General features: G+C 45.4%; 1 protein-coding gene across 4 annotated transcripts in view; it reads left to right on the top strand.

Annotated features, from left to right (window-relative positions):
* LOC140196143 (traf2 and NCK-interacting protein kinase-like) overlaps positions 1-21,798 on the top strand; it is a 290,127-nt gene that overhangs the window by 263,659 nt on the left and 4,670 nt on the right. For all 4 annotated transcript variants that reach the window (XM_072254879.1, XM_072254878.1, XM_072254877.1 and 1 more), the window contains 4 exons: positions 5,794-5,928; positions 6,369-6,469; positions 7,086-7,235; positions 16,605-16,764. In XM_072254879.1, the coding sequence (XP_072110980.1) occupies positions 5,794-5,928; positions 6,369-6,469; positions 7,086-7,235; positions 16,605-16,764 (546 nt within the window). The remainder of the gene's footprint in view (positions 1-5,793; positions 5,929-6,368; positions 6,470-7,085; positions 7,236-16,604; positions 16,765-21,798) is intronic.

Raw genomic sequence — 21,798 nt, 5'->3', positions numbered from 1 at the left:
CTACTTCTACCAAGGTACATGACTATACACCTCCTGACTCTGTGTTCCATCTGCCATTTCTTTACCCATTCTCCTAATCTGTCTATGTCCTTCTGCAGCCTCTCCACTTCCTTAACACTACCTGCCCTCCACCTATCTATATTTTCTTGTAGGCATTCGCAGTAGAACAAAGAAACAAAATCGAATCAATGAAAAACTATACACAAAGATCACACACAAACAACCAATGTGCAAAAGAAGACAAACTGAAAATACAAAAAAGCAAATAATAAATAAGTAAATACATGATATGGAAAACAGGAGTTGTAGAGTCATTGAAAGTGAATCTGTAGGTTGTCGAATCAGTTCAAAGTTGAGTTGAGGTTCAAGAGCCTGGTGGTTGAGAGGTAATGACTGTTCCTGAACCTGATGCTGTGGGACCTGATGGTTGTAGGGTAATAACTGTTCCTGAACCCGGTGATGTGGGACCTGATGATTGAGGGGTAATAACTGTTCCTGAACCTGGTGGTGTGGGACCTGATGGTTGAGGGGTAATAACTGTTCCTGAACCTGGTGGTGTGCGACCTGATGGTTGAGGGGTAATAACTGTTCCTGAACCCGGTGATGTGGGACCTGATGGTTGAGGGGTAATAACTGTTCCTGAACCTGGTGGTGTGGAACCTGATGGTTGAGGGGTAATAACTGTTCCTGAACCTGGTGGTGTGCGACCTGATGGTTGAGGGGTAATAACTGTTCCTGAACCCGGTGATGTGGGACCTGATGGTTGAGGGGTAATAACTGTTCCTGAACCTGGTGGTGTGGGACCTGATGGTTGAGGGGTAATAACTGTTCCTGAACCTGGTGGTGTGGGATCTGATGGTTGAGGGGTGATAACTGTTCCTGAACCTGGTGGTGTGGCACCTGATGGTTGAGGGGTGATAACTGTTCCTGAACCTGGTGGTGTGGGGCCTGATGATTGAGGGGTAATAACTGTTCCTGAACCTGGTGGTGTGGGACCTGATGATTGAGGGGTAATAACTGTTCCTGAACCTGGTGGTGTAGGACCTGATGGTTGAAGGGTAATAACTGTTCCTGAACCTGGTGGTGTGGGACCTGATGGTTGAGGGGTAATAACTGTTCCTGAACTTGGTGGTGTGGGACCTGATGGTTGAGGGGTAATAACTGTTCCTGAACCTGGTGGTGTGGACCTGAAGCTTCTGTACATTCCTCATGAAGGTAGTAGTGAGAAGAGAGAAAAGAGGACCTGAATGGTTGGTTTTCTTGATGATGGGTGTCCTCGTAGGATTTTCCATTCCTGGGCATTGATGTTTCCATATCAGGCCGTGCGACAACCAGTTAAGATACTCTTCATGGTGCATTGATAGAATTTTGTCAAAGGTTTGGATGACATGCCGAATCTGCCCAAACTTCTAAGAAATTATGAAAAGAGATAGGTCTAAATATGTAGAGTTAGGTAAAGTGTGCAGGTTGAGAAAGACCAATTTTGATGGTATCAGAAATGATCTGGGAAGTGTGGATTGGGACAGGCTGTTTTCTGGCAAAGGCCTTCAAAAACAAAATTCTGAGAGTAGGAAACTTTAAGTGGCTGTCAGAATAAAAGGTAAAGATAACAAGTGTAGGAAACCTTGGTTTTCGACAGATTTTGAGGCCCTGTTTAAGTGAAAAAAGGAGGTGCAGAGCAGAAACATATAGTAGGAACAAATGAGGTGCTTATGGAGCACAAGAAATGCAAGAGAATACTCATCTAAGAAATCAGGAGGGCTAAGGTAAGGCATGAAGTTGCTCTAGCAGAAAAGGTGAAGGAGACTCCTAGGAGATTCTACATGTAAGTGGACTGCTAGGGACAAAATTGGTCCTTTGGAAGTTTAGAATGGTGATCCACGTGTGGAGTCAAAATAGATGGTGGAGATCTTAAAATGCCTTCTTTGCACCTGTATTTACTCAGGAGATGGACACAGAGTCTATAGAAGTGAGGCAAAGTGGCATTAATTTCATGGGCCCTGTACAGATAATGGAGGAGGAGGTGCTTGCTATCCTGAAGCAAATCAGAGTGGATAAATCCCCAGGGCCTGACAAGGTGTTCCCTTGGACTCTATGGGAGGCAAGTGCGGAAATTGCCGGAGCCCTCGCAGAGATATTTAAACATCCTTAGCAAAGGAGAGGTACCAGAGGATTGGAGAGTAGCCAATGTTGTTTCACTGTTTAAAAAAGGCTCTAAACAGAAACCAGGAAATTATCAGCTGGTGTGTCTGACATCGGTTCTGGGAAAATTATTGGAGGGTATTCTACGGGACCAGATGTATACATAAGTATTTGGATAGACCTGGACTGATTAAGGATAGTCAGCATGGCTTTGTGCGTGGTAGATCATGTCTAACCACCTTTCGAGGAACCAATCTTGAGAAGTTTCATGAGGAAGTTATCAGGAAAGTGGATGAAGGCAAGACAGTGGATGTTGTCTACATGGACTTTAACAAAGCTTTTGACAAGGCCCCTTGTGGGAGGCTGGTCAAGAAGGTTCAGTCGTTTGGCATGCAGGATGAGGCAGTAAATTGGATAAGACATTGGCTTTGTGAGAGAAGCCAGAGAGTGGTAGTAGATGGTTGCCTCTCTGACTAGCAGTGTGCCAGAGGGGATAGTACTGGATCCTTTGCTGTTTGTCATGTATATCAATGATCTGGGATGATAATGTGGTTAACTGGATCAGCAAATTTGCAGATGACACCAAGACTGGGGGTATAGTTTACAGTGAGGAAGGCTATCATGGCTTGCAGAGGGATCTGTACCAGCTGGAAAATGTTCTGAAAAAAGGCAGATTGAACATAATGCAGGGAAGTGCAAAACTTCTCTGCAAAACAAGGACCAGTCAGGGTAGGTCTTACACAGTGAACGGTAGGGCACTGAGGAGTGTACTAGAACAACGGGATCTGGGAATACAGATCCATAATTCAATGAAAGTGGTATCACAGGTAGATAGGGGTGTAAAGAAAGCTGTTGGCACATTCATAAATCAATGTATTGAGTACAGGAGATGGGATGTTATGTTGAAGTTGTATAAGACATTGGTGAGGCCTAATTTGGAGTACCGTGTACAGTTTTGGTCACCTACCTATAGGAAAGAGTAAATAAGGTTAAAAGAGTGCAGAGAAAATTTACAAGAATGTTGCTGGATCTAGAGGACCTGAGTTATAAGGAAAGATTGAACAGGTTAAGACTTTATTCCCTAGAATGTGGGAGAATGAGGGGAGATTTGATAGAGGTATATAAAATTATGAGGTGCCTCGATAAGTTAAATGCAGACAGGCTTTTTCCACTGAGCAACACACACAAAATGCTGGAGGAACTCAGCAGGCCAGGCATCATCTATGGTAAAGAGTGTAGTCGACATTTCATGCTGAGACCTTTCTTCAGGAGTGCAGAAAAAAAATGAGGGTCTCAGCCCGAAACGTTGACTACACTCTTTTCCATAGATGCTGCCTGGCCTGCTGAGTTCCTCCAGCATTTTGTGTGTGTTGCTTGGATTTCCAGCATCTGCAGATTTTGTCAATGGTCTTGGGTTAAAGGTTTAAGGGGGACATGAAGGAAACTTCTTCACTCACAGGGTGGTGAGAGTGTGGAACGAGCTGCCAGCACAAGTGGTGCTTGTGAGCTCGATTTCAACATTTAAGAGAAGTTTGGGTAGGTTCATGGATTGTAGTGGTATGGAGGTCTATGGTCCAGGTTCAGGTCGATGAAAGTAGGCAGTTGAAATGGTTTTGGCATGGACTAGATGGGCTGAAGGACCTTTTGCTGAGCTGGAATTCTCTAAGATTCTATGAACGTAGAAGTACCTCTGTGCTTTCTTTATTATGACACTTTCATGCTGTTCCCAGGACGACCCTCTGAAATAATCAGGCTACCTGTATTGCCAATGATTATGATCTTTTCACCTGCACTGAGATCCACCTCTGACAATCCAATCTCCTTAAATCACCAATCATCTTAAAATTTGCCCTCTCCTTTTAGCCATTTCCACCTTGGGGAAAAGGCTTTGGCTGTCCACTTGATCTATGCCTCTTTTCATATTTCAAGTTACCTCTCACCTTCCTTGTCAGGGGTAGGGTTTTTACACAGAGAGTGGTGGGTGTGTGGGACATACTTCCTGGGGTGGTGGAAGAGGTAGAGACATGAGGGACATTTAAGTGACGTTTAGATAGTCACATGAATATAAGGAAATTAAACCGATTGTGTAGGCAGAAGAGATGAGTTTAGTTAGCCACTTCACCAATTTGATTGTTAGGCACAACATTGTGGGCCGCACAGCCTTTTTTTGTGCTGTACTGTTCTATGTTCTATTGGACAAATGGTTGTTCGTCCATCATTGATGTCGATGAAGACCTCGACACCATTATGATGGTGTCGAGACTAGCGCGTGATTTGGATTTAAGTGAGGGAGAGTTGCGCAGCGTCAGCCTCACTCTCTCTTCCCAATTCCCATCTGAATCCAGTGGCAAGACAGAGTCTAGACGGCTGGAGATGGGACTAGGCGCAGTGGATGACCAGGACGTCTTCTGTGTCTTGTCCTGCTCTACACGTTCCACGACGCTTGCAGAGACCGCCTTCTTGACTGTTGGACCTTCCATTGGTCTCGTCCACTCAATCCGCCGGAGTCTGTCTTCACATGCTGGGATAGACAACTCCCTATCTCACCGAGGGTTTGAGACCCGTCGGCTACCCTCACCTGGTTTAGCCGGCTTGTCGAAGCCGTTGCCCGGGGTGTGGCCGCTGTCACATGCAAACAGCTACAGGGAGCCACAGGTGAGAGCTGAGTGCCAGGTGAGGGCCAAAGGTGGACTAACCGCCCTGAAAAGGACGCAACATATTCTCCCACCAGAGGTGCTACCCCTCCCTGACACCCCATACACCCCTTTATACCGCACTCCGAATCCCCTTCGAAACCCGCTGGAGGCAGTTCCTGACGAACCAGAGGTGTATGAATGGTATTTCTTGTCTGATATTTGTCTCATGATTGTCTGGTATTTATGGCACAAGATCCTGGGCCAAAGACTGCAACCAGCCACCTTATCTGTGTAACACTAACCTGAGGTAGTTCAAGTTTAATTGTTATACAACCGTACACATAAATCCAGCCACATGAAACAGCGTTTCCCTCGAGGCCAAGGTGCCAAACACAGAGCCAACAGTTACACACGGCACACAGCTCATTTAGCACACATATGATAGCAGAAAAACATGCAGTTACCAAAAAATATAAAAAATCTAGCCCAAGTCCCTGATGGTCATGGCTTGTAGATTGATGGTGCATGGGATGATGTCCTGTAGCCATGTTTCCACAAGGACAAGCACATAACAGTTCCTCATCTCCTGTAATGCAGCCTCAGGCAAACACAATCCAGCTTGTCTTCCATCGAGCGAACACGGGAGGGGCCAGCGAACGTGGGAGGGGCCAGCCTCCAAACCCAGCATGAAATCTAGAGGCACAAATCCAGCTCCTGCGACAGGCAGACCCAGGGCATAAATGAAGGATTGGTCCATGCCATAACAGAGGCTACACAGCTCTCCCTCTGTCGGTCTCAACAATGAACCAGTGAATCGGACTCACAGTGTTCTACGTTACTAATGTCCAACAGGGTCTTGCAATCACAACAAAAATGTCTGAAACAATCACCATCCATCTCAATCTCTGGAATCTCTCAGCCGGGAGATGGCTGAGGTGTGACAAGCGCTCGTCACAGGCAGCCCGTGAGATGGACAGTGATGAATTAGTAGTGATAACCTTTCTTTATTGAACAGGGAAGAAGAATAAGTTACGGGTATATTACCTGTCCTGGCTGAAGAACAGGATACTGCACAATGATCCCGAGGTGGAGAAGAAACAAGGATGGACCACTGTTGGTGACCTGGAAGGCTGTGTCCATTACAAAGTTGGTACGTGTGGCGTGTTTCTCCAACCTCAGTGAGCGACACAGGTCCTGTAAGACCATAAGACATAGAAGCAGAATGCTACTGCGCCTGCTCCGCCATTCCAGCATGTCTGATTTATTATGCCTCTCACCCCCATTCTCCTGCCTTCTCCCCGTAACCTTTGACACCCTGACTGATCAAGAACCTATCAACCTCCACTTTAAATATACCCAATGACTTGTGCAACAAATCCCACAGATTCACCGCTCTCTGGCTAAAGAAATTCCTCCTTATCTCTGATCTAGAGGGACATCCCTCTATTCTGATCAATGCCTTCCAAAGCTTCAGCCATAGTCCAACAGAAGGAAAAATATTATCCATCCTGCTTGAAGCTTAAGTTTGTTCTCTCTCTTTCTCTCTCATTCTTTTCCCAAATAGTCTAATTTTCTCTTACTGTCTTGCAGTTAAATATGAGAGGATTAAGTTTCTGGTGATTGCGCTGAAGAATGCAGTGGAGATTTATGCCTGGGCACCAAAGCCTTATCACAAGTTCATGGCTTTTAAGGTACGAGTGCTTCAGAGGAAGGATGGTTGACCGTCATGTCCGACAATGACAGGAAATCTGTGCGGGAGAGTTTTTGAAGTGGAAAATCTGTTCCACTCTCTCAACCTCAGAAGTCTGGGTCCAGTGGTACGAGTAGTCATCACAGCTGGGGTATCCTTAGCTGCAGTGGATGACCATGACGTCTCCTGTGCCTTGTCATACCCTTCGCTCTCCACAGAGCGTTACAGAACCACCTTCCTGGCCATTGGATCTCACTGTAGATCTCATCCATCCAGTCTACCTTCATATACTGGCACAGACATGCCCTTAACTTCCTGGGGTATGAGTCTCCCAGCTACCCTTACCTGGTTTAGTCCACAGTTTGAAGCGATGTACTGGGGGTGTGGCCACTCTCGCATGCAAACGGCGACCTGGAGCCATAGACAAAAGCTGAGTGTCTGGTGGGGACCAAAAGTGAGCAAGCTGTCCCTGAATGGACTCAACAAGCCCCTTCACCAGGGGAGCTACCCCTCCTTGGACACCCCATACAGCCCATTCAGGAGAGCCTCTGCTGAGCTATTTCACTCTTTGTGTTCTGAAACTTCCATCGTTTAAACTGACACAGTCCCCTCAACAGTCTTTTACAGATCTTCAGCACAGACCATTACTGGTTGACCTCACAGTGGAAGAGGGGCAGAGACTAAAGGTCATTTATGGCTCCAGCACTGGTTTCCATGTGATTGATGTGGATTCCGGCTCCGTCCATGACATTTATATCCCCTCACACGTAAGTACAACATTCCGTCATTGTGTGTTGGGATGGCTTTCTGACTATACTGTTGCCAGCATTTACAGAACCATCAAACACAGGAGCGGAATTCAGCCTCTCGGCTCATTTATCGAATGAGGTGGAGGCTTCAGAGAGGGTGCGGAAGAGGTTTACCAGGATGCAGCCTGGATTAGAGAGCATGTGCATAATGGAAGGTTGGGTTGTTTTCTCCGGAGCGGTGATCCGATAGAGGTTTAGAAGATTATGAGAGGCACAGACAGTACCTTTTTCCCAGGGGTGAAATGTCTAATGCCAGAGGACATGCATTTAAGGTGAGAAGGGGTAATTTCAAAGGAGATGTGAGGGACAAGTTTTTTTTACATGGAGAGTGGTGGGTGTCTGGAATGTGCTGCCTGGGGTGGTGATAGAGGCAGATACATTCGAGACTTTGAAGAGACATTTAGATAGACACATGAATGAGAGGGAAATGGAAGGATATGAACATTGTGTAGGCTGAAGAGGTTAGTTTAGTTGGCCATTTGATCACTAATTTAATTGGTTCGGTACCAGATTATGCAGATAAACTGCATAAAAGACTTATCCGTAAGATAAGGATGCATAGAGTTGGGGGTGATGTATTATAATGGATAGAGGATTGGTTAACCAATAGAAATCAGGGAGTTGGGATTCTGAGTTGTCTGGTACCACTTGCATTTCTGTGCACCTTTAGGAAAAAAAGTCAATTTCTCAATGTGCATAGATCAACAGCAATGCAATAGCAATCAAAGAAGATACTTTTCCATTTTACTCAAAGGTACTGAGTGTTCAGTTAATGTAATCGTCCTAACTTTACTCAGTACATGATTCTAAGTTGTTGGGTTCCCGCTGCATGTCTGTGCTCCTTCGTTTCTCTGGTTGGCCGTCAGTGGTGAGCGGTGTGCCGCAGGGGTCAGTGCTGGGCCTGCAACTGTTCACAATATACATTAACCATCTGGAAGAGGGGACTGAGTGTAATGTATCTGTTTGCTGATGATACTAAATTGAGTGGAAAAGCAAATTGTGCAAAAGATTTGGAGAGTCAGCAGAGAGATGTAGATAGGTTAAGTGAGTGGGTGAGGGTCTGGCAGATGGAGTACAATGTTGGTAAATGCGAGGTCATCCACTTTAGAAGGAAAAATGACAGAGCAGATTATCATTTAAATGGTAAAAAATTGTCGCGTGCTGCTGTGCAGAGGGACTTGGGAGTACATGTGAATGAATCACAAAAGGTTGGTGTGCAGGTGCAGCAGGCTGTCAGGAAAGCAAATGGAATGTTGTCCTTCATTGCTAGAGGGATTGAATTTAAGAGCAGGAAGGTTATGCTGCAGCTGCACGGGTGAGGCCGCACCTGGAGTACTGCGTGGAGTCCTGGTCTCCTTAGTTGAGGAAGGATATACTGGCTTTGGAGACGGTGCGGAGGAGGTTCACCAGGTTGACTCCAGAGATGAGGAGGTTAAACTGTGAGGAGAGATTGAGTCTCCTGGGACTGTACTCGCTGGAATTCAGAAGGATGAGAGGAGATCTTACAGAAACATATAAAATTATGAAAGGGATATATAAGATAGAAGCAGGAAAGTAGTTTCCACTGGTAGGTGAGAGTAGAACTAGGGGACATAGCCTCAAGATTCAGCGGAGTAGATTTAGAATGGAGATGAAGAGGAACTGCTTTTCCCAGAGAGGTGAATCTCTGCCCAATGAAGCAGTGGAGGCCACCTCAGTAAGTATATTTAAAACAAGGTTGGATAGATTTTTGCATAGTAGGGGAATTAAAGGTTAAAGTAGGTGGAGATGAGTCCATGGCCAGATCGGCCATGATCTTATTGAATGGTGGAGCAGTCTCAACAGGCCAGATGGCCGACTCCTGCTCCTGTTTCTTATGTTCTTGTTGTGTACCGAAAGGCCTGTCCAGTGCTGTACTGTTCTATGGGTCTGCTTCAAATTTGAAGTCAGCTGCAGATGGTTCTGGAGTGATTTTGGATCACAGAAGGAGAGCATTCTGCCCGTCATTCCTGTGCTAGCCCTGTGAAGGATCCTTGCCCTGCTGTCACTCCCAGCTCTCTTTCAGAGCAGACTTGATGGGCCGAATGACCTAATTTTGCTCCTGTGTCTATGGTTTTTGTTAGTAATTTATTTTTATTTCGAGGTACAGTATGGTAACAGGATGTTCTGGCCCAACATGCTTGTGGCCCCCAATTGTCGTACAGCATAGGAATGTCGGAGGAAACTGGAGCACCAGGAGAAAACCCACATGGTCACAGGGAGAGCATGCAAACTCCTTACAGGCAGCGGTGGGAATTGAACCCCATTGGCCTACACGGTAATCGTGTTGCATTAACCACTATGCTACAGTGGTGGGTGCCTGGAATGTGCGTCTTGGAGAGCCAGGTTCATTGAAGGCTTTAAGTGAAGCTTAGAGAGAGACACCAACCTCCCTTTAGAAAGTTCCCATTGAATCAGCTGTTGAACAAATCAGGTTCATAGAGCTTGAGTCGTAGAAACAGGCCCTTCAGCCCAACTCCTCCATACCAACCTGATTTCCTGCTTAGTTCCATCGCCCTCCATATCCCTCCCATCCATGTACCTGTCCAATCTTCTTTTCAATGTTGAAATCAACCCTGCATCCATCACTTCCATGGCCAATCTCACAACCTCTGAGTAAAGAGTGAATTTATTTATTTATCTTTTTGTTTGTTTGTTTAGTTAGCACCCCAGCAATCCACCTATTTAAACCCAGCCTAATCACAGGAGAACTTACAATGACCAATTCACCTAGTAACTGGTAGGTCTTTGGACTGTGGGAGGAAACCAGAGTACCTGGTGGAAACCCACACGTTCACGGGGGGGGGGGGGCGGGGGGGAACGTGAAAACTCCTTACAAACAGCACCAGGATAGAACTCTGAACTCCAGGCTTTACTGGCATTGCAATGACCACCACGTTACCATGGGTGATGGGCTTAAGTAAGCAAGGGAATGGCTGAGGGAATGTGAATTAACGGAACGCAGCAATAGGATTGATGAAGAGGAATGACATTTGACGTTGGTTTGAAGTCACTGGTTTGAGAGAGTGCTGCGTAATGGTTCGGTTACTGCAGCACTTCAGGTCAGTGGAAACGGATACTTTATTGATCCCAAAGAAAGTTAGTATCACAGTAGCGTTACAAGTGCACAAAATTACAAATATACATATATTAGAAGAGAAGTAAGAAAGATTAGAAACGAAGTTACCGCAAACAGTCTAACAGGAGGGGGGGGTCTTCATTTCCCCGGCTACAGGTTGACTCATTATAGAGCCTAATGGCCGAGGGTAAGAATGACCTCATATAGCGCTCTTTTGAACAGTGCATTCATCTTAGTCTGTTACTAAATGTGCTCCTCTGTTCAGCCAAGGTGGCATGCAGAGGGTGAGAAACATTGTCCAGAATTGCCAGGATTTCCTGTAGAGTCCTTTGTTCTACCACAGCCCCCAGTGTGTCCAGTCTGACTCCTATAACAGAGCCAGTCTTTATAAACAGTTTATTGATGCTGTTGGCATCACCCGTGTTGATGCCATTGCCCCAGCACATGACTGCATTGAAGATTGTACTGGTGACAACAGACTGGTAGAAGATGAGAAGGAGAGGCCTGCCTACTCCAAAGGACCTCCGTCCCCTCAAGAAGTAGAGGCGACTCTGGCCCTTCTTGTACACAGCCTCCGTGTTGGTGCTCCACTCAAGTCTGCCATCCACTTGCACTCCCAGGTACTTGTAGGTCCTCACCACATCCACGTCCTCACCATCAGTAGTAACAGGGAGCAGTGCAGGTGTCGTCTTCTTAAAGTCCATCACCATCTCCTTTGTCTTACTGATGTTGAGCTGTAGTTGATTGAGCCTGCACCATTTGACGAAGTCCTCCACCAGGGCCCTGTTTTCATCCTCCCTTTATACTCCCAACTATTGCATTTCTGCAGATGACATGACTCAGTGTTGTATCTGAAGTCCGAGGTATACAGGATAAACAGGAAGGGAGCCATTACAGTCCTCTGTGGAGCCCCAGTGCTGCTTATAGCCATGTCTGAAATTACCCCCTCTCACCTCAAATGCATGCCTTCCAGTATTAGGCAATTCAACCCTGGGATAAACCTGGGTTACATGTCAACGATTAGGATGATGGAAATGATGGCTTTGTGGCCGAGTCTGTGAACGGTACAAAGTGGGTGGAGGGGCAAGTAGTGATCAGGAATCCGAATCAGAATCAGGTTTAATATCACTGTATATGTCGAGAAATGTGTTGTTTTGTGGCAGCTGTACATTGCACTACATAATAATAAAACTATGAAATACTGTAGTAGTGTATATTTTAAAAATCTAACTCAGTAAGTAGTGCAAAAAGAGATGGACAAAATAGTAAGGCAGTTTTCATGGGTGCATTGTCCATTCAGAAATCTGATGGCAGAGGGGAAGAAGCTGTTCCTGAAACATGGAGTGTGTGTCTCCAGACTCCTGTAGCTCCTCCCTGATGGTAGCAGTGAGAAGAGGGCTTTAAGCAGCAACCAACTGGAGAGATCAGAAGCCTGAGAAGACATCGTTCACTGAGGTTCTCAACTGAGGGGAAAAGGCAGCGACTCGCGGCAGCTTGGAGCTTTGAGCCATAGGCGATGAGTGTTCGGGATTGACTGTCAAGCACAAAATAGAGTAAAGCTGGAGTAAGCGGAGCGGCCATTGTCGGAGTGGACATTGTTCAGCCACTGTCGGAGTGGACATTGTTCAGCCATTGTCGGAACGACCATTGTCGGAGTGGACAGAGTGGGGATTTTGTTCTTCCTTCTTTATATTTGCCCAGTTGCAACAGTGAAAATGCAAAGCAGGATAAAGCGGAATGTTCCTCTTGTGGGATGTGGGAAGGAAGGGAGACCTCTAGTGTCCCTGCCAATAATACCCTAGCGGGAAGTGCATCCAGCTGCAGCTTCTAATAATCCACGTAAGGGAGTTGGAGCTGGAACTGAATGAACTCCAGATCATTTGGGAAGCCGATGGATGATACTAGGACATACAGTTACACCCAAGGTAGAGGACACAGGAAACTGGGTGAGAGTCAGTAAAGGGAAAGGGGTTACTTAGCCAGTGAAGAGTACAGTTGTGGCCGTCCCCCTCAACAACAATTATACCCCTTTGGGGGAAATGACCTAGCTGAGGAAAGTCACAGTGGTCAAGTCTCTGGCTCTGTGCCTGACTGCAATTCAGAAGGGGAGGAGGGAGAAGAGTCGAGTTGTCATGATAGGGGATTCATTAGTTAGGGGAACAGAAAGGAGATTCTGTGGGTGAGTATAAGATTCCCTGACGGTATGTTACCTCTCAACTGCCAGGATCCGGGATGCCTCAGATCGAGTCCTCAGCATTCTTATGTGAGAGGGTGAACAGCCAGAAGTCATGGTCCATGTAGGTACCAGTGACATGGGTAGGACGAGTGAGGTTCTGCATCAGGAGTTCAGAGAGTTAGATGCTAAGTTAAAGAGCAGGACCTCCAGGGTTGTGATCTCAGGATTGCTACCCATGCCACGTGCTAGTGAGGCCAGAACTTGGACAATTATACAATTTAATATGTGGCTAAGGTGTTGGTATAGGAGGGATGGCATAAGATTTTTGGATCATTGGGATCTCTTCCAGGGAAGGTGGGACCTGTACAGTTTGCACCTGAACAGGACGGGGATGAATATCCTCGTGGGGAGGCTTGTTAATGCTGCATGGTGGGGTGGGAGGGGGGTTTAAACCAGAGTTGCAGGGGGATGGGAACCAGAGTACCAGAACAGATAGTAGAGAGCTTGTGGAGACATGTTGTTAAGACCTCAGACAAAGTCAGGAATCAAAAGGTTGAGCATGGTACAATTAGTGTCCTGAGTTGCATTTATTTCAATGCAAGAACTATTGTAGGAAAAGCCGATGAGCTCAGGGCATGGATCATCACTGGGAATTATGCTAATGTAGTCATTAGTGAGTCTTGGTTGCCGGAGGGGCAGGACTGGCAGCTCAATGTTGCACGGTTCCATTGTTTCAGATGCGACAGAGCAGGAGGGATTAAAAGAGGAGGAGTGAAATTACTAGTCAGGGAAAATGCCATGGCAGTGCTCCATCAAGACAGGTTGGAGAACCTGTCTAATGGGGCGTTATGGGTAGAACAGAAATAAGAAAGGCATGACCATGTTAATGGGGCTGTATTACAGACCACCCAACAGTCCAAGGGATGCAGAGAAACAAATTTGAACAGAGATTGTAGACTATAAAAGAACATGATGGGATGGTGTTTGTCCACTATGTTCAGGAAAGTTTCTTTAATCAGTACGTAGAAGTCCCAATGAGAGAGTGTGTGATACTTGATCTTCTCGTTAAGAATGAGGCAGGGCATCTATTGATCACAATACCATTATTTTCAAAGTAAATATACAAAAAGACAGGTCTGGTCCGCATGCTGAGATTCTAAATTGGAGAAATATTGATCTTGGTGGTATCAGAAAGGATCTGGCAAGTGTGGATTGGACTAGGTTGTTTCCTGGCAAAAGTCACTTGGGAAGTGGGAGGCCTTCAAAGGTTTTGAGAGCACAAAGCTTGGTTTTCAAGAGATATTGAGGCCCTGGTTAAGAGAAAAGAGGAAGTGCTTAACGGGTATGAACAGGTAGGAGCAAATGAGATGCATATGGAGTACAAGAAATTCAAGAGAACACAAGAAGGAAATCAGGAAGTCTAAAAGAAGGCATGAAGTTGCTCTAGCAGACAAGATAAAGGAGAATCTGAAGGGAGTCTGCAGGCATAGTAAGTACAGAAGCATTGTAAAGGACAAAATTGGTCCTCTGGAAGGTCAGAATGGTAATCCATGTGTGAAGCCAAAAGAGATGGGGTAGATCGTAAATAAATGTTTTCCATCTGTATTAACTTGAGAGGAATACAGAGTCTATAGAAGTAAGAAAGCATCACCAACTTAATGGACCCTGTACAGGTAACAGAGGAGGAGATGTTTGCTGTCCTAAGACAAATAAGGGTGGATAAATCTGCAGGGCTTGATAAGGTGTTCCCTTGGACCCTACAGGAGGCAAGTGCAGACAAGAGCCCTGGCAGAGATATTTAAGTCATCCTCAGTAACAGGTGAGTTACCGGAAGTTTGGAGGATAACTAATGTTGTTCCCCTGTTTAAGAAAGGCTATTAAAATAAACCAGGAAATTATAGGCATGTGAGCCTGACATTAGTTGCGGGAAAGTTATTGAAAGGTATTCTAAGGGACAAGATGTATACTTAAGTATTTGGATAGATGTTCACTGATTATGGATAGTCAGCATAACTTCGTGCATGGTAAGTCATGTCTAACCAATCTTTTAGAGCTTTTCAAGGAAGTTAACAGGAAAGTGGATGGTGTCTACATGGACTTTAGTGAAGCATTTGCAAGGTCCCACATGGGTCGAGAAGTTTCAGTTGCTCGGCATTCAAGATGAGGTGGTAAGACATTGGGTTTGTGGGAGAAGCCAGAGAGCAGAGGCCTGTGAATAGAGGAGTGCTGCAGGGATTTGTGCTGGGTTTGTTGTTTATCGTCTGTAACAACGATCTGGATGCTAATGTGATGAACTGGATCGACAAATTTGTGGATGACACCAAGACTGGGGGTGTAGTGAACAGGGATTATGGCTTCCAGAGGGATTTGCATGAGCTGGAAAAATGGACTAAAAAATGGCAGGTGGAATTTGATGCAGACAAGGGGATACTGGTCCATAATTCATTGAGAGTGGCGTCACAGGTTGATAGGGTCATAAAGAAAGCTTTTGACACATTGACTTCATAAATCAAAGTATTGAGTATAGGAGATGGGATGTTTTGTTGAGGTTGTATAAGATGTTGGTGAGACCTAATTTGGAGTATTGTGTGCAGGTTTGGTCACCTACCTACAGGAAAGATGTAACGAAGGTTGAAAGGAGCTGGTGGTAGACCTGAGGAGAGCTAAGGTACCAGCGACCCCTGTTTCCATCCAGGGGGTCAGTGTGGACATGGTGGAGGATTGCAAATACCTGGGGATACGAATTGACAATAAGCTGGACTGGTCAAAGAACACGGAGGCTGTCTACAAGAAGGGTCAGAGCCGTCCTCTATTTCCTGAGGAGACTGAGGTCCTTTAACATCTGCCAGACGATGCTGAGGATGTTCTATGAGTCTATGGTGGCCAGTGCGATCATGTTTGCTGTTGTGTGCTGGGGCAGCAGGCTGAGGGTAGCAGACACCAACAGAATCAACTAACTCATTCGTAAGGCCAGTGATGTTGTGGGGATGGAACTGGACTCTCTGACGGTGGTGTCTGAAAAGAGGATGCTGCCCAAGTTGCATGCCATCTTGGACAATGTCTCCCATCCACTACATAATGTACTGGTTGGGCACAGGAGTACATTCAGCCAGAGACTCATTCCACCGAGATGCAACACAGAGCGTCATAGGAAGTCATTCCTGCCTGTAGCCATCAAACTTTACAACTCCTCCCTTGGAGAGTCAGACACCCTGAGCCAGTAGGCTGGTCCTGGACTTATTTCCTGGCATAGTTTACTGTTTACTATTTAACTATTTATGGTTTTATTACTATTTATTATTTATGGTGCAGCAGTAACGAAAACCCGTTTCCCCCGGGATCAATAAAGTATGAATATGACTATGACTATGAAAGAGTACGGGGAAAAATTACAAGGATGTTGCTGGGTCTGGAGGACCCGGGTCAAAAGGAAAGATTGAATAGATTAGGACTGTATTCTTTAGACTGTAGAAGACTGAGAGAGATTTCATAGAAGAATACAAAATTATGAGGGGTACAGATAGGGTAAATGTAAGCAGGCTTTTTCCACTGAGGTTGGGTGGGACTACAACCAGAGATCATAGGTTGAGGGAGAAAGGTGAAAATTTTAAAGTGAACATGAGTGGAAACGTCCTCCCTTTGAGATTCATGAGAATGGTGCATGCAAGCTCAGTTCCAACATTGAAGATATGTTCCCATAGGTACATGGTTTGTTGAGGAATGGAGGGTTAGCATCCCAGTGCAGGTCGATGGTAGCTTAAAAAGTTTGTCACAGATGTGATGGGCCAAATGGTCTGTTTTCATGCTGTACTTATCTATGACTCTGTGTCCTGGGTGATGGGTGTCTTTTTGATGCTCGAGAGACCAGTGCCCATGACGGAGTTGGCTGAGTTTACAACTTTCTGCAGCTTTTTCTGATCCTGTACAGTGGCCCCTCCAATCCAGACATTCAGGAGCAGCACAGAGTCTGCAGGAGGACTTGGACAGATTAGGAGGGGGGGGCAGCTCATGAGCTGTTCTAACCTGGAACTCTTTGTGACATGTCCCACTCTAGATTCAGGGTAACGTCACCCCACATGCACTCATCATCTTACCTAAGACAGACGGGATGGAGATGCTAGTGTGCTACGAGGATGAGGGTGTTTATGTCAACACCTACGGCCGCATCACCAAGGATATCGTGCTGCAGTGGGGCGAGATGCCCACGTCAGTTGGTAAGACAGATTCTCCTCTCTTCCTTTCTGCTTATTGAGCATAGAATATGGAACACAGAACACAGCACATAGAACATTATAACACAGTTCAGGTCCTTCACCCTATAATATAGTGCCAACCTTTTCACTCACTCTAGTCATTAGTCCATAAGACATACTGATAAAGCAAAATTCGGCCATTTGGCCCATCGAGTCTGCTCTGCCGTTCCATCATGGCTGATTTATTATCCCTCTCAGATGCATTCTCCTGCCTTCTCTCCATAATCTTTGATGCCCTGACTAATCAAGAACTTAGCACCCTCCACTTTAAATATACTCAATGACTTGGCCTCCACAGCCATCTGTGGTAATGAATTCCACAGATTCACCACCCTCTGGCTAAAGAAATTCCTCCTCATCTCTGATCTAAAGGGACGTTCTTCCATTCTGGGGCTGTGCTCTGTGGTGCTAGACTCCCCTACTACAGGAAACATCTCCTCCATATCCACTCAATCTAGACCTTCCACTATTCGATAAGTTTCAATGAGATTCCCTATCATTCTTCTTAACTCCAGCAGGTACAGGTCATTTCCCCTCCCCATAGCCCACCATGTGTCTATCATCTGTGTGCTCATTTGAGAGTTTCTGAAATCTTTCTAATGTCAAAATCAGAATCAGAATCGGGTTTAATATCACCGGCATATGTCATGAAATGTGTGGTTTTGTGGCAGCAGTACATTGCATTACATAATAAAACGGCCATAAATTACTATAATAAATATATATATGCTGTACAAGAGTCTGAGGAACATATATATATATAAAACTAGAGCAGAGAGGCAGTATGTAAATCTAGTGGGAGCAAAGAATGTTGGGAATGGCGAGGGTGGGGTCCCATGGGAGGGGTGTGGGACAGGTGCCAGTAAAAGACTGCCGGGGTGGGGTGGTGATGCTGGAGATATTCAGCCCTGAGACACCAGGCAAGTTCATTTGCTTCCAAACAATTGGTTTATTGATCATTGCAGAATTTCACTGGTACTTTATACTTTATTGTCGCCAAACAATTGGTACTAGAATGTACAATCATCACAGTGATATTTATCTGCGCTTCACACTTCCTGGATTACAAATATTAAATATTTAAAATATTAAAAATAATTAGAATTAGTAAATATTAAAAAATTTAAATTATAAATCATAACTAGAAAATAGAAAACTAGGAAGTAAGGTAGTGCAAAAAAACCGAGAGGCAGGTCCGGGTATTTGGAGGGTACGGCCCAGATCCGGGTCAGGATCCGTTCAGCAGTCTTATCACAGTTGGAAAGAAGCTGTTCTCAAATCTGGCCGTACGAGTCTTCAAGCTCCTGAACCTTCTCCCGGAGGGAAGAGGGACAAAAAGTCTGTTGGCTGGGTGGGTCGTGTCCTTGATTATCCTGGCAGCACTGCTCCGACAGCGTGCGGTGTAAAGTGAGTCCACAGACGGAAGATTGGTTTGTGTGATGTGCTGGGCCGTGTTCACTCCCACTCCTCCCCTCTCCCTTCTCCTTTTCTCAATGATAATTCCTCCCTCCCTGCCCCCTTCCCAAACTCAGTCCACAATAGAGACCCGTATCAGGTTTATCATCACTCACATGTCATGAAATTTGTTTTTTTTTTTCAGCAACAGGACAATGCAATACATAAAATGACTACAGTACTGTGCAAAAGTCTTAGGCGTCCTAGCGATATACAGCATATATGCCTAAAGCTTTTGCGTAGTCTTGTATATTATCAGCTTGCTCTCCGTATTGGCTTTTTTTCTTCCGGGGCACCTCAAGATGACTCGTATGGTAGCAGAAACCTCAATGGATACAATTAAATATTCTCGTTTCAGCCTGATACAGCTAAAAAGCACAACTGCTTCCAAGGTCAGTACAGTCAATAAAGATATCTTAATGTGCTTAAGCAAACCATTGCTGCTTAAAACTGACAGAAACAACACTGATTGCGGACAGACTTCTCGGATTCCATGCAGGATCAGGAATGCAAGTGCGTTTAAAGAAACTGGGTTTTAAACTCCCGATACCGACTATCCTGCTGGCAAACGTGCAGACTCTGGTGAATAACATTGATGATCTCAGAGCCAGGGTGCTGAATCAGAGGGACATCAGGACCGCATGTGTCCTTTGTTTCACGGAATCCTGGTTAACCCCTTCCCTACCGGATCCAACGATTCAGATCAACAGGTCTGAATACATTGTCAGGATAGATCTGTAGAGTCTCTCAAAAGCAGAGGTGGAGGAGTATGCCTCATGATCAACTCTTCTTGGTGCACAAGTATATCAGTGCTGTCCCAATTCCGCTCACCAGACCTGGAATATCTTGTAGTTAAGTGCCGTTCTTTTTACCTACCATGGGAGTTCTCCGAGGTCATTTTGATAGCAGCATACATTCCACCTCAGACCAATGTCAAGCAGGTTTTTGATGATCTGAGCAATGAGATCAACATGCACAAAACAGCGCATCCTAACGCCTTCACCATTGTTTTAGGAGATTTTAACCGGCCAGTCTGAAAAAAATCACTAAGCAATTACCATCAATAGATCACTTGCAATACCAGAGGAAACAACACACCGGACCATTGTTACACCACCATCAAGGATTTGAATCGTGCTATTCCACACCCTCACTTCAGTAGCTCTGATCACCTGGCTGTACTTCTACTCCCTGAGTATAGGCAGAGACTGAAGACTGCAGCTCCAGCAGTGAGGACCAAGAAGGTATGGACAAGGGAAGCAACAGGAGCACCTACAGGACTGGTTTGAATCGGTGGACTGGACTGTATTCAGGGACTCATCTTCGAACCTGGATATTGCAGTTGTTACCGACTTCATTAAAACCTATGTGGATGAGAGTGTGCCTACAAAGACTTACTCTACATTCCCAAACCAAAAGCCATGGATGAACCAGGAGGTACGTTGTCTGCTGAAGGCTAGGTCTGTAGCATTCAAGTCTGGCAACCCAGGCCTGTACCAGAAAACCAGGTATGATTTCCAGAGGGCTATTTCAAGGGTGAAGAGACCATTTCGAATGAAGTTAGAGGGGACATCAGATGTATGACAACTGTAGCAGGGTTTGCAAGACATAACTTCCTACAAAGTGAAACCCAATGGTATGAATGACAATGATGCTTCACAACCAGATGAACTCAACGCCTTCTATGCCCGCTTTGAAAGGGAGAATATAACTACAGCTGTGAAGATCCCTGTTGCACCTGATGACCCTGTGATCTCTGTCTCAGAAGCTGATGTTATGCTGTCTTTAAAGAGAGTGAACCCTCGCAAGGCAGAAGGTCGCAATGGAGTACCTGGTAAGGCTGTGGAAACCTGTGCCAACCAACTGATGGGAGTACTCAAGGACATTTTCAACCTCTCACTGCTACGGTAGGAAATTCCCACTTGCTTCAAAAAGGCAACAATTATACCACTGCCTAAGAAGAATAATGTGAGCTGCCTTTCTGACTATCGCCCGGTAGCACTCACATCTACAGTGATGAAATGCTTTGAGAGGTTGCTCATGACCAGACTGAACTCCTGCCTCAGCAAGGACCTGGACCCATTGCAATTTGCCCATCGCCACAATAGATCAATGGAGGATGCATTCTCAATGGCTCTTCACATGGCCTTAGACCACCTGGACAACACAAACACCTATGTCAGGATGCTGTTCATCGACTATAGCTCAGCATTCAATACCATCATTCCCACAATCCCGATTGAGAAGTTGCAGAATCTGAGTCTCTGTACCTCCCTCTGCAATTGGATCCTCAACTTCCTAACCAGAAGGCCACAGTCTGTGCGGATTGGTGATAACATCTCCTCCTCGCTGACAATCAACACTGGCGCACCTCAGGGGTGTGTGCTTAGCCCACTGCTCTACTTTCTCTATACCCATGACTGTGTGGCTAGGCATAGCTTAAATACCATCTATAAATTTGCTGACAATACAACCATTATTGGTAGAATCTCAGGTGGTGACGAGAGGGTGTACAGGAGTGAGATATGCCAATTAGTGGAGTGGTGTCGCAGCAACAACTTGGCACTCAATGTCAGTAAGACGGAAGAGTTGATTGTGGGCTTCAGGAAGGGTAAGATGAAGGAACACATACCAATCCTCATAGAGGGATCAGAAGTGGAGAGAGTGAGCAGCTTCAACTTCCTGGGTGTCAAGATTTCTGAGGATCTAACCTGGTCCCAACATATCGATGTAGTTATAAAGAAGGCAAGGCAGCATTTATACTCCACTAGGAGTGTGAAGAGATTGGGCATGTCAACAAATACACTCAAAAACTTCTTTAGATGTACTGTGGAGAACATTCTGACAGGCTGCATCACTGTCTGGTATGGGGGGGCTACTGCACAGGACAGAAAGAAGCTGCAGAGGGTTGTAAATTTAGTCAGCTCCATCTTGGGTACTAGCCTACAAATATTCAGGACATCTTTAGGGAGCGGTGTCTCAGAAAGATAGCGTCCATTATTAAGGACCTCCAGCACCCAGGGCATGCGGTTTTCTCACTGTTACCATCAGGTAGGAGGTACAGAAGCCTGAAGGCACACACTCAACGATTCAGGAACAGCTTCTTCCCCTCTGCCATCCGATTCCTAAATGGGCATTGAACCCTTGGACACTACCTCACTTCTTTTAATATATTATTTTCGTTTTTTGTATGATTTTTAATCTTTTAAGTATGCGTATACTTTAATTGATTTACTTATTTATTTATAATATTATTTTGTTTTTCCTCTTCTATATTATGTATTGCATTGAACTGCTGCAGCTAAGTTAACAAATTTCGTGGCACATGCCAGCGATAGTAAACTTGGTTCTGGTTCCATATCATGTAGACAGCTGGTACCCTGACCAGCGAAGTATATATACACACCACCCCTGATAGAGTGTTCTATTCTCTGTGTAAGTAAACCTACCTCTGATATCTTCCCCTATACTTCCCTCCAATCACTGTATTAGCCATTTCTGACCTGGGAAAAATCTCTGGATTCCACTCAATGTGTACCT

This window comes from Mobula birostris, chromosome 4 (genome assembly GCF_030028105.1).
Source record: "Mobula birostris isolate sMobBir1 chromosome 4, sMobBir1.hap1, whole genome shotgun sequence".
In the NCBI taxonomy this organism is placed as follows: Eukaryota; Metazoa; Chordata; class Chondrichthyes; order Myliobatiformes; family Myliobatidae; genus Mobula; species Mobula birostris.
The sequence above is the reverse complement of the archived record's forward strand: the minus strand, read 5'-3'. Positions and strand labels throughout refer to the sequence as shown.